General features: G+C 35.5%; 1 protein-coding gene across 16 annotated transcripts in view; it reads right to left on the bottom strand.

Moving 5' to 3' along the window:
- Positions 1 to 13,092, bottom strand: part of ZNF638 (zinc finger protein 638) — a 139,082-nt gene that overhangs the window by 47,535 nt on the left and 78,455 nt on the right. For 12 of the 16 annotated variants that reach the window (XR_006703539.1, XM_045446411.1, XM_045446413.1 and 9 more), the window contains exons 4-9: positions 11,718 to 11,756; positions 10,443 to 10,735; positions 9,121 to 9,398; positions 6,890 to 7,036; positions 5,638 to 5,760; positions 180 to 238 (exon numbers count right to left, since the gene is read on the bottom strand). Coding sequence is in view for 15 of the 16 variants with exons in the window: in XM_045446411.1 (XP_045302367.1) it covers positions 180 to 238; positions 5,638 to 5,760; positions 6,890 to 7,036; positions 9,121 to 9,398; positions 10,443 to 10,735; positions 11,718 to 11,756 (939 nt within the window). In the remaining variant the exon portion in view is untranslated. The remainder of the gene's footprint in view (positions 1 to 179; positions 239 to 5,637; positions 5,761 to 6,889; positions 7,037 to 9,120; positions 9,399 to 10,442; positions 10,736 to 11,717; positions 11,757 to 13,092) is intronic. The other 4 variants (XM_045446414.1, XM_045446422.1, XM_045446415.1 and 1 more) reach the window with 1 other exon arrangement.

Here is a 13,092-nt window from a genome sequence, read left to right as displayed (position 1 = left end):
ATACCTATATACGTAAATATTTTAAAATTTAAAGTTTAATGTATTCATTTTGAACAATGTCCCATTTAAACTGGAGTCAGGGTAATAAAATATATTAAAAATGCAGTTGTATAAAAATTTTAAAATTTTAATTCATATGCCCATTCATTCTAGCATTATAAAGTCATGGAATTACTTACTTTAAAGTAGATGCAGCTGTTTTCTTTGAATCTGATGCTTTTTTCTTCACCTCTTTGTTCTATGAAAAAGATTTTGAAAAAGAAAAAATTAGTTTTTTCCCCCAAATACAAAAGGCAATTTGGAAAGTACACAAGAGTACAAGAAATTTAACAAAAAACATTATTATGAAATTCAGATCAATTTAACATATATTTATTGAATTCTCACTAACTGCCAAGCACAATTTTAGGCACTGGAGAGTAGTGAATAAAACAAAGACCCTGCTCTCAAACGAGTTTAACTTTAAAGGGTAAGGAAAGAAAGACCATAAGGAAATTAAAAATATGTATATATCTGTTAGCAACAAGTGCTATGGAGAAAAATAACAGAAGAGGGAAACAGAAGCTCTTGTTGAGGAATGAGAAGCTGTGCAACTTTCAGTAAGTTATGCAAGTCGCACTGAAAAGGTGATATATGAGCAAACACCTAAAGGAGATAAGAGAGCAAGCGAATCCTTGTATTGAAAGCATTCCAGACAGAAGGAACAGCAACTGTAAAAGACTTTTGAGATCCATGCCTATCAGCTTAAGGAGTATAAAGGATGCTTGGGGTTGGAAGTAGAGGATAATTTTAGTTATATGCAGGTTGGGTTTCCTGAATGTATCCACCATGTCTTTCGTCTTCACCATTTTAAACTCTTTAATATTCACGAATAGACTTTAAGTTCCAAGAACGGTGAAAGCACATCTGTCTTGGGGCGCCTGGGTGTCTCAGTTGGCTAAGCGCCCGACTCTTGATTTCGGCTTAGGCAATGATCTCACAGTTCCTGAGTTTGAACCCTGCATGGGGCTCCATGCTAACAACATGAAGGCTGCTTGGATTCTGTCTCTCCCTCTCTCTCTTTCCCTTCCCTGCTCATGCTCTCTCTTAAAGTAAACATTTTTTTTTTTTAAAAGAAAGCACCTCTGTCTTGTCACCACTATATCTTCTGCAGATACCACAATGCCTGACACATAACAGATTTTTAAGAAATAGTTTTTCAATTAAAATGAAATCAAATTCTCATCTGAATTCTGATTGTATCTTTGGTTTTATCTCCTTGTTACTCATTAGAATTTTCTATAATGCTCAAACGACTCATCACTGTTTCCCAACATTGCTTTTCATTTCCATGCAATCTTCTTGGATCTTAGCTGACTGCTTGCTCTAGGTTTTAGAAGTCACGTCTCCATGAATTTTGCCAAAACATACTAAATTAAAATTTTTTAAGTCTTGTTGTTTTTGTTTTGTTTTTGCAGAGTTGAGCTGCAGCACTATTTCGTAGTTGCAATGGAAAATCTGATACTTTTTTCTAGATCAAGTGCTCCTGATTCTTTAAAGAAAATTCTAGGAGTATGGACCACAATGGTCCATTTCTCTGGGGAAAAAAAACAATGCTTGCTTTCATCAGATTCTTGGTAGTGGTGGTGGAGAAAGTAGCTCAAAAATGTTTTAAGAATCAGTATTAAAGATTACACTGACTTATAACTAAAGGTAATTAAGTTTGTTAGAGTTGTGCAGACTCATTTTAATCCTTCAGGTTTAAATACAGGGATGTGGGAAATTTTCATCTTTTCTGTATCATTTATTGATTCAAAGTAGCAAAATGGAGAGAATATTCTTTGAATCACAGCCAGAATCAAAGGCAGTCTTTAAATTTTTTTTTCATGTTTATTTATTTCTGAGACAGAGAGAGACAGAGCATGAGAGGGGGAGGGGCAGAGAGAGAGGGAGACCCAGAATCGGAAGCAGGCTCCAGGCTCCAAGCTGTCAGCACAGAGCCCGACGCGGGGCTCGAACTCACAAACCGTGAGATCATGACCTGAGCCGAAGTCGGTCACTCAACCGACTGAGCCACCCAGGCGGCCCAGAATCAAAGGCAGTCTTAACCTGAAACGTCAAATGTGGACAGAAAACTTGTCTTGGTTTGACTATTCACGCCAAAAGTAATATCTGGACCAAGAAGGCAATAGCACTGCCCTTCTTTTTCCTAGTTTGGGCTCCCAGACTGTTTTTGGCTTGCTCTGGCAAGAAAGTTTGATTCTCCCCCTGTGGTAAAAGGCCAAGAAGGTTATCTATACACTTCCAATCTGAAAAAGCCATAGCTGGAATCCTGCATGGGATTTTCCTCCAGTCAATCCCTAGGAATGATGCTAGATTAGGACAGAAGAGTCATGAGTTAGCTTTGTAAGGCTCCTTCAATTCAGCACCACCCAAACTATATTTAGTTGAAGAAAAACAGTATTTTTGACATGTAGAGTGCATATTTTCTAGTTTCTAGTGCTGATAGTTTCCCCTATTCATTACTATGAAAATCAGAATGGTAAATATGGTTGGGCTTTTCTTGGACCTCTATTGTTACCTTACTAAACTTATCAAAAAGCTATCCAAGAGAATTATTTTAATCTTACTGAAATATTCTAATAACCTAGATGTATCCTTATTCGCCCATTTCCCCAGATTAAATTTTTCAGTATTAAATAAGACTGATCTCCCCAGTTTTCACAACTGAATGATCGGTCAGGTCTCGTTTGAGAGTAAGAGCCATTTCTCATTCCTATTCTCAAGTTTGCATATGTACCCAAAACCATTACTATTATTATAGTAGCCTGATTGACTAAATAAGTATTTTAACTGGACCTCATTGATTTTTTTCTCTTCTTCCCTTTAATCAATCTGCTAAGCTTCCTTTCTTTCCCTTCTTCAGTCACTTGCCTAGTTCATTCTGCAGATCACTCCCAAATGAATCTAATCCATTTTGTGTCACAGCCCTGTTCAAAACCTGGAATAACATTTAACTGTCTTCAGGATAAAGTTTATGTTCTTAAATTATGCATGCAATTCTTGCTTCTCACTCCACCTCTGCAACTAGAGGAAGTTATATGTCACTGTTCTGGTAAATCAATTGTAGATAAAAGTTGCTCAGGAACTTATTCTTTCAAAAAAAAAAAATCAAAACCCATATTGCTTTTGATTTTTATCCCTTTCTTTCTGCTTGGAAGATAAAAATGGTGCCAGAAGGTATGGCAACCATCTTCATCAACGGAGGATGAAAAGTACATGCTAAAGGTGGTGGATCAGAAAAACAAAAAAGCTGGGTTCCTGATGACACGGAGCTCCTGTACCAACCGTGTACCACCTACCTTCAGACTTTCTGTTATGAGATAAATAAACCTCTCATTTATTTCATAAACTACTGGTGAAATTTTCTGTTAGCGGAAAATATAAGAAATTCTAAGTAATAAAATTGGTAATAATTAAGGTTATCATAAAATTCATTATTCAAGATAGGACAATGGAAATAAAGAGATGGCATGTCACAGATGTAAACCAGGATCATGGGTTACTTAGTAAGTAATCAGAAAACATAAAATTAAAAAATATAGATGCTTTATCAAAAAGCAATTTAACTAGTATTTATGATATATACAAATAAATGTAAGAAATAAACTTAACACCCCCTCCAAAATGTACATTATGGAAACTTTACAAAAGAACATTAGGAAAAGAAACTAAATGAGGTCTAAATAAACAGAGACAAGCCATCTTTCTAAACAGAGTTAGTATTATAAAAATTTCAATACACAATACAATATCAGTTAAACTCCCAAAAAGAGTTTTCAGAGAACTTAAACTGATTCTAAAACCAATACGCAGGAGTAATGTTCAAGATTAACTAAATTTATTAGGAACAAAGAAAAAAGATTCTATCAGAAAGACAGGCAATTATATAAAATTATAATAACTGTAATAATAACTGAAATTATGTATTATTGGAACAGAAACAAACAGACTGAGCTAACAATAGTCTGAAACAGATCTATATATGCAGGGCAATTTATACACATAAAGATAGCTTTTGAAATCAATGAAGAACCAATTAGGTACAAATGGTGTTCGGCTAATTGGCTCTCCATTTTGGAAATAATGTTGATCCCAATAACACATTATACCACAATTTATACATTAAAATAATAATGGAAGCATATCTTCTTGGCATTGGTATAGAGAAGGTCTTCTAAAACAAGAGGAAAGCAAAAAAGCAAAAGCCATTAAGAGGGAAAAAAATTAACGTTGAGTACACTGAAACTAAAAACTTCATATATGGATATACATATAAACAACACAGAGGAAGAAAATACATAGTACAAAATTAGTATCTAAAATCATTAACACCCCCAAGTGAAATTTTTAAAGTTTATTTATTTTAAGAGACAGAGAAAAAGATGGCGTGCAAGGGGGAGGGGCAGAGAGAGAGGGAGAGAGAAAGGAACCTAAGAAGGTTCCTCGCTGTCAGTGCAGAGCCCAACACAGGGCTCGAACTCACAAACTATGAGATCATAAACTGAGCCGATATCAAGGCAGACACTTAACCAACTGAGCCACCAAGGCGCCCCCAAACAAAACTTTTTAATAGTTTTTTAAAAAGTCTTTTAAAAAATACAACCTAAAAGACAGATGGGAACAGATATTCATAGCTCATTAAAATAGTAATTAATAGCTAATAATTATAATAGCTATAATTAATCTACATATACTAACATGGTTAGAGCTCCAAATCACTGATTGAAAAGTGCTACAAGGCCCCTATAAAGTAGGCATTCTTCAGCAAATATAATAATTACATGAAAAGAATACTCGTGAACAAAGCAAAGCTTACTGAATATTTCTAAGTACTTTCACAGACATTACCAATGGTTAAACTAAAGCATAAAAAATGTCTAGAAAGACTAATCTCATAAATATTAATACTTCTAAGGAAACACAAGTCCCAAAAGACTATATACACTCTATAATTGTTTATTTAAAGTTCAAAATAGGCAAAACTCAACTACAGTATTAGAAATCAAGTTAAGGATTACTTTTAGGCAGAAAGGACGGTGTAAGAATTCAGAAGATGTATGCAAGGGGCTTCCAGGATGCAGTTAATGTTAGTTTGTGACCTAGGTAGAGGTTTCACAGATGTTTGCTAACTTTGTTAAGTATTTTCTCCTGCTCTACTGCTTGCCATTTAATACTGTTTATAGTGCTATTTATATAAAGTTGTTAATTTCAATATATTTGAATCTACACACATACAATCTGCTGAGTGAACATTTATGTTTTATGCATTTTATGTATGTATCATACTTTATTTTATTTTTACTAAGAGAGAGAGAGAGAGAGAGGGAGGGAGGGAGAGGGAGAGGGAGAGAGAGAGAGAGAGAGAGAGAGAGACACTCCACGTACAAGCAGGGGAGGAAGAGGCAGAGAGAGACAGAGACAGAAAATCCCAAGCAGGGTCTAGGCTCAGTGCACAGCCCGATGCAGGGCTTGATCCCACAATCCGGGGGTTATGACCTGAGCCATGCTTAACCAACTGAGCCACCCAGGTGCCCCTGTTCATATCATCAAATTAATCAACAACAATGAAACATGTGTGATCTAAATCCAATTTACCTGTGATTTTTTCTTTCCTGGAACACATATTTTCACATTTTTCCCTTTTATCAGAAGAGGTGTTGTTTCAATATACTTCATGACTGCTGTAACTGCCTCTTTAAATTCCATTTCCAAGTAAGCCTAAATAAAATGTATTATACTGTTAGTCAAAAATCTAACTCAAAATTCTCTGTATGACTTGGTACTTTTTGTGGAACATAAAACTATGAAATTGCCTCAACTCCCGGTTCCTTTTACCTCTTTTTGTTTTGCTCAAGTGTCATTTGATCTCTATGGTGTTTTCGCACCTGAAATGGGACATTTAACCTTATAGAATTTCTACACTATTACCAAGAAAGGACGGGGAAAACAGGGGTCCGTGGCAGGCTTGTGGAACCATGAGACATAGGAGGCATGGCTGAGTAACCAGAGAAGGCAAGATCTGGTCTAGCGGCTTTAAGTCTGACATTTTTAAGTTTCTTGCAACAATGAACACTACCAACTATGTTCTCCTGTTTTGTCTCACATTTTTTTTTAAATTTTTTTGTAGTGTTTATTTATTTTTGAGAAAGAGAGATAAAGTGCAAGCAGGAGAGGGGCAGAGAGAGAGGGAGACACAGAATCTGAAGCAGGCTCCAGGCTCTGAGCTGTCAACACAGAGCCTGATGCGGGGCTCAAACCCATAAACCCACAAACCCACAAACCGTGAGATCATAACCTGAGCCGAAGTCGGACACCTATCCAACTGAGCCACCCAGGCGCCCCTTGTCTCACGATTTTATGTTCTACTTAGTCTGGGGTTGTTCATAATTTTAATGAACTTTACTGTGTGAGGCATTGGAATACAATACACATGTAAAAAGTATGGCACACCAAAGTCATTTTTTGCTATAATCTTACCAGTGTGTAAAGCAATGGAAAGCGAACTATAACCCGTCACCTGTTTTCACAAGCAGTTTTTCTGAACAAACCCATGCCCATTCATTTGTATATTATTTATGGCTACTTTTGTATTACAATGGCAGTGTTGAGTATCTTCAATCTTACAGCAAAGCCTAAAATATTTACTATCAGGCCCTTTACAGAAAAAGTTAACCAATCCCTGTTCTAAAGGATATAAAACAGTATGCTGGGACCTTGTTCACTGGAATCTAATCATTCACATTAACTCTCAATTATTAATTATATATGTAGTAAAAGCTACTAAAAGATCCAACATCAGTCTTTATCAAGTAATAACTTTGTATGCATTTTGAGAACAGAGACTCACTTCTTTTCTATAAGGAACAACGAGGACATCATTAACTTTTCCAAATGGTTGAAATATTTTCCTAATCTCTTCTTCAGTACAGCCATCCTCTGGTAATTCAGATATAAGAAGAACTGAACCATAATGTGAAGACTGGTCTTTCCGAAGCTATATTTGAATGAAAGAAAATTTTTAAAAAACTGAATTAAGCTGTGAAGTACAATAATAATTCCCAATATAATTTCTGCTACCATTAACCTTAGTCCTTTAAGCAGACTTTTCTAAACATTTTAGCACAATTAAAAAAAAATTTTAAATGCTGAAGTAGTAAAAACTGTTTTATATTTTACCACTCAACCCTAACAGTGGTCAGAGTTTATACATACACAATCACAAATGCTCTTTTCTGTCTAGAAGCATTTTATAATAAACAAGACCTATGGAATAATCTAAAACTACTGAAGAATAGTTTTCTATATGAATCTACAAGGCCTATCACTAATGAAGCTGAGATTACAGCTTTGTTAACTCTGTGTTTTAATAATTGAAATGATATCGGGGCGCCTGGGTAGCTCAGTCAGTTAAGCATTCAACTTCGGCTCACACCATGATCTCGTAGTTCATGAGTTCAAGCCCCACATGGAGCTGTCTGCTGTTAGCACAGAGCCCACTTTGGATCCTCTGTCATCCCCCCCTGCCCCCCACCTCACACTCTATCTCTCAAAAATAAACAAAAAAACTAAGATTTCTAAAAAATAATAATAATAATTGAAATGATATGTAGGGGCACCTGGGTGGCTCAGTCAGTTAAGTATCCGACTTCAGCTCCGGTTATGATCTCACAGTTTGTGGGTTCAAGCCCTGTGTTGGGCTCTATGCTGACAGGTCAGAGCCTGGAGCCTGCTTTGGATTGTGTGTCTCCCTCTCTCTCTGCCCCTCCCCAGCTCATGCTCTGTCTCTGTCTCTCAAAAATAAATTTTAAAACGTTAAAGAAATGAGACCTAGGTAAGTATAACCTTTAAAAAGATTCATATAAAATATGTATAAAATCTGAATACCCTGCAATATGAACTTTATCACCTATGTCAAAAACTGTCTCCCTCTCTCAAAAATAAACAAACATTGAAAAAGTTCCACTGCCACCATCTACAAGTCTTGGGAAAAAATGAAAAGAACATTAAACATTAATTTAGCCTATTCCCCATATTAAAAATTTCTTCCCGGGGCGCCTGGGTGGCGCAGTCGGTTAAGCGTCCGACTTCAGCCAGGTCACGATCTCCTGGTCCGTGAGTTCGAGCCCCGCGTCGGGCTCTGGGCTGATGGCTCAGAGCCTGGAGCCTGTTTCCGATTCTGTGTCTCCCTCTCTCTCTGCCCCTCCCCCGTTCATGCTCTGTCTCTCTCTGTCCCAAAAATAAATAAACGTTGAAAAAAAAAAAAAAAATTAAAAAAAAAAAAAAAATTTCTTCCCAACACTCTTCAAAATTGTGTAATTACAGGTAGATCATTTTAAGTGTATCCTTCTAAATATAAGCTCTTTGAAGGCAAGGAATTAGAACTGTTGAAAATATTTAGACAAGTTAAGAGTAATATGCACCTAAATACCTGAAGATTTGTTAATACTACAACACACTAAACATCTGATAATTTGGCCTAAAATTAGCAATTACCCTAATGTTTTCCAGATGATTCATATACTATTTACTATAATAGTAATTAACATATGTAATAAAATAATACCTCAGGATTATAACTAACAGTCAAAATACACCAATAAATCAGTACCAGAAAATAAGCTGTTCTACACTGGACAAGAGTATTTGACTTCTAAACTATACTTCAAAAAAGTAAAAAAATTGATTAAAAATGATCAATTCTCAGTAGAGACTTGTACAGCTTACAAAAACTCATTTATATTGCTGGTGATTACATTCACCTTACCCACCAAAGAGCAAAACTCATCACAACAACCTGTTTGTGTGGCTAGCCAAAAACCACCAAACCACCGAAATGTTCTCACTTTTGTTACATCAAATGCCAAACCTCCAGGATTTATTTGTAAGCTATGAGATTTTGAATTACTGGGCTTTTACTAAATTCATAAAACCAACTAATAAAATATTCCATATCAACATACTTCAACAAGTCACAATTTCAAACTTTTAAAATATGAAAATAAAAAATTCAAGCAACTTTTTCTGTCATAATAAGACATGTATATACACAATTGCACTAACAATTCAAGAACTACTGACCTTACGCTGGAGAGAAACAGCTTTATCAGACACTTGTTTACATTCTGGTAATGTGTCATCTTCAATATTCTTGACTTTGTAACGAGTAGAATGTCCCCCTAAATTTGAATCACTCTTTGTAGAGTTTGTAGATTTTACTGATGGCTTTGATCCACTGCCAGTTTTAGGCTTTTGTGCTGGTGAGTGTCCTTTATCAACTGCTTCAAGATGCTTCTGTTTACTGAATTCTGACCCATGCCCGGATCGTTGTACTACATCTTCTAATGCTTTTTTTCTATCTAGTAAAAAGGACATAAATGAAACTTCAACTGAAAAGAACTTAAGGTGGAAACTATCTCATCACATTAGTAAAGAAAAAGGAAGAACTCAAATGCCCAAATACTTATCACATAGAGCCACTGTCAGACCAAACAGGAAGCAAATACACACAAAAAAAATTCTGAGTTTTCAATTCTTCACTCATGAGCTTGAGTGGTCCTCAAACTTCTGATTTCAGAATCCCCCTTCACTCTTAAAAACTGAGGACTCCAAAGAGTTTCTGTGTTAAATTTATCAGTATTTACCATATAAGAAATTGAAATCAAAATTTTAAAATATTTACTAATTCATTTAACAATAATAATCTCCTGTGTTAACATAAATAACATTTTTATGAAAAACAACCTTAATTCTCAAACAAAAAATTAGGTGGAGGAGTAGCACCACTGTGTATTTTCCCAAAGATATTCATGTTGCACTTAAAACCTGAATTATCATATCTGCTTCTGCATCCAGTCTGATAGATACATTAATTTGGTTGAAATGTATAAAGAAAATCCAGCTTCACAGACATGTAGTTGGAAAAGGGAAGACGCTGGAGACCTCTAAAAAGATCTCAGAGGAAACATATTGAGATATTTCTAGAAAGGTCACTAAACCAATATTAAGACACAGATTGAAAATATGAAAAATACCAAAAAAATTTTAAATTAACTCATGGCCAAACTAAGATGTTTGCCTAGCCATGGTTTTTAAATTTGATTCTGGGTAGACAGATAAAGTCTCCCAAATTTCTTCTGATAGTTAATAAAAGAAGATCAGACTAGGTTGGGATGTGGGTCAATTTCACATAGAAATTCTAAACACAGAAATGAAATATTCCATTTTATTAGAAGGGCTAAGGCAAATAGCGCAAAATGTCAACTTTGGTTAAATCTTGACAGTAGCATACACGTCACCATTTCAAACTTATTAAAAATATAGAAATAAAAAATTCAAAAAAAAAACCAACTGAAAAATTCAGTCAAAATAAGTAGATCTATTATTCACATCCATAAGTGTACCTGATGATTTCACTGATCTCCGTGATGTCCTTTCAGGGCTAACTGATCGATAGCATTTTGGACTACCTCTAAATGGATTTCTCATTCGATATGGTGAACGGGATCTGGATCTGTATCTAGAAATGAAACGATGGCAAATTCTTGGACTTCGACTTCTCGGTCTGTATATATAGCGTATTGGGCTTCGAGATCGACGGAATCTGTGACTTGAGCTTGATCTCCTAGAATGTCTAGGACTGGGGGAATGAGAACGTCTTCTTGGAGTTTCATTTTCTTTTCTATTGCCTTCATTTCTACAAAGAATGGGTGAGGGGGGATCAAAAGATTCAGCAATTTAATGTAAATTTAGGTTATATTAAATAACAAAAGTCACTTTTTTTTTAATGTTTATTTTTATTTAGAGAGAGAAAGCGCCAGTGGGGAGAGGGCAATGAGAGAGGGAGAGAGAGAATTCCAAGGAGGCTCCGTGCTGTCAGCGCAGAGCCCAGTGCAGGGCTCAAACCCACAGTGAGATCATGACCTGAGCCAAAACCAAGAGTCGGATGCTTAACCAACTGAGCCATCCAGGCATCCCCCGAAGTCCCTTCTTAACAACAGATTATTAACAATACCAAACTCTGATACCATATATTTATTTAAAACAAAAAACCTATGTTATGGTGCAATTCAGCCTTGTAGATAAATAAGAAACAAACAAATGTTTATCCCTCTAATTGCTTGGATCCCAGTTTTGCTAATATACAGACAATACCCTTCATCAATTTCCTGAGCTTTTCCTATATCACAATATAGACAATTATGTATTGAAAGTATTAAGTTATATAAAGAATTTAAGAAACGACTTACATGAACAAATGCTTTTCAACAATTTTTCCTGAGAGATTATACCAGCTACAAATATCAAAGTCTTTGACTGCTGTACTTGTATATACATACATTAAATAGGTACCTCCTAGGGAATATAAAGCTTAATGAAACCATTCCTAGCTTTCAAGGCATTTATAACATAAGATCCCCGAAACATAAAATAATAACAAACGCATAAAGTATCTTCAGGAAAGACTAAAAAAAATAAAAACCAGAAGTTCACAGAGGTGAGCTATCATACTTAAGCTGGGTAATTAAAGATTCATAGAGATTGCTGCATTTGTCTGATGTTTCAAAGTGAAAACAATCAAAACAGGAACTCAAAAAGAATACCTTTAAAAAAAATACCTGTTTACTTTTAAGAGAAAAATTAAGTCTCAACAACACCACTATTCAAAAAAGAATTACCTTCTTGATGGGAGGATCTCAGGATTCCAATCAGGATACCTATTTTGAGAATAAACAGTATTAATGAACAGTTGAAATGAGACTATAAGTTTCAATTAATCTTTCCCTGCAATGTATCAGGACTATTCAAAACCTAAGTTTACATAATTTATTAGTAGATTAATATATGAAAATTTTCTTGGAAGTAAAATATTTGAGTGTCTAATTCAAGAAATAATCAAAGCATTACTCTAGTAGGCATTTCAAGGAAAAGAAACACATTCTCAATTTTGAAGACTTCGAAGTTTACTTAAGTAAAATAGGGAATACACATAAAAGTGTGTAAAGAGGTACAGAATAGGTACATGACACAAGTTTAGGTAGAGGCTAAAAGACAAAGACAGTTCATGCACTTTGCAGAACTCCAGGGGACACAATTCTATAGAATACAACATGTATGGATCCCTTTACACTGTACCTAGTGGTTCTCGAAAAGACACATCTGGTGGGAAGAATCGGGAGAATTTGCAGAAAAGGCTGTTTTCCAGGTAGCCCTTTAAGGTCTACCAATAGGCAAGGATCAAGGTAGGTTTCATTAAGTGGCGATACATAAAAGAATTTAGAGGCAAAATAAGTATTCTATTCCAGGAACTGGTCTGGCTGCAGCATGGAAATGATGAAAAGCAATTATGAGGGGAAAAACCTGCAACGGTGGCTCAGAATTACAAATGGTGAAGGTCCTAAAGGTAAGGAGGGTGCACATTAAGTAAAAGGCAATAGGGGACCAATAAACATCTCTGAAATGCAAGAGAACACAAGAATTTTTCACAACGACTAGAAATAAATATCTGGAATTATGGGGAAAGATGAGGACTAAGATACTAAAAAATCAGGCATGCAGAAGTCACATACAGCACAGACTGTGTGAGACTAACAGAGAATACAGTTTACAGGAAAAAGGGGGCTGAGGACACCAACACTCAAGAGTAACGCAAAGACAAACCAATAAAAGAGATTAAGAAACCACAGGAAAAAAAAGTAGAAGGAACAGTAACATCATAGAAGTCTAAGAAAAAGACATCTTCATCCGCAACTTTTCTAGAGAATCTGAACTTGGAAGGTTAATTGGAAATTTTGGAAAAAATTTTAAATTGGAAATTAAATCATTAAGCCAATTAATATTCAAAAACACAATTTCAATAACCAAGAGGAGCGCCAGGTAAGGAAATGGAAGCAGCCGACTCTTACAGCAAGTCACCTGGCAGGAAAATAAAGTCAGGTCAAAACCACAGTAAGGTAAAATGGCTTTTATTTGTTACTATTTGTCTCAGACAATGTTAGCAGGTTAACTCAACAGCAATTCTCAACTTCCTTTTCACTTGCCTGCCTCTACTAC

This window comes from Leopardus geoffroyi, chromosome A3 (genome assembly GCF_018350155.1).
Source record: "Leopardus geoffroyi isolate Oge1 chromosome A3, O.geoffroyi_Oge1_pat1.0, whole genome shotgun sequence".
In the NCBI taxonomy this organism is placed as follows: Eukaryota; Metazoa; Chordata; class Mammalia; order Carnivora; family Felidae; genus Leopardus; species Leopardus geoffroyi.
Note: the sequence above shows the minus strand (reverse complement) of the source record. Positions and strands in the feature narration are given on the sequence as shown.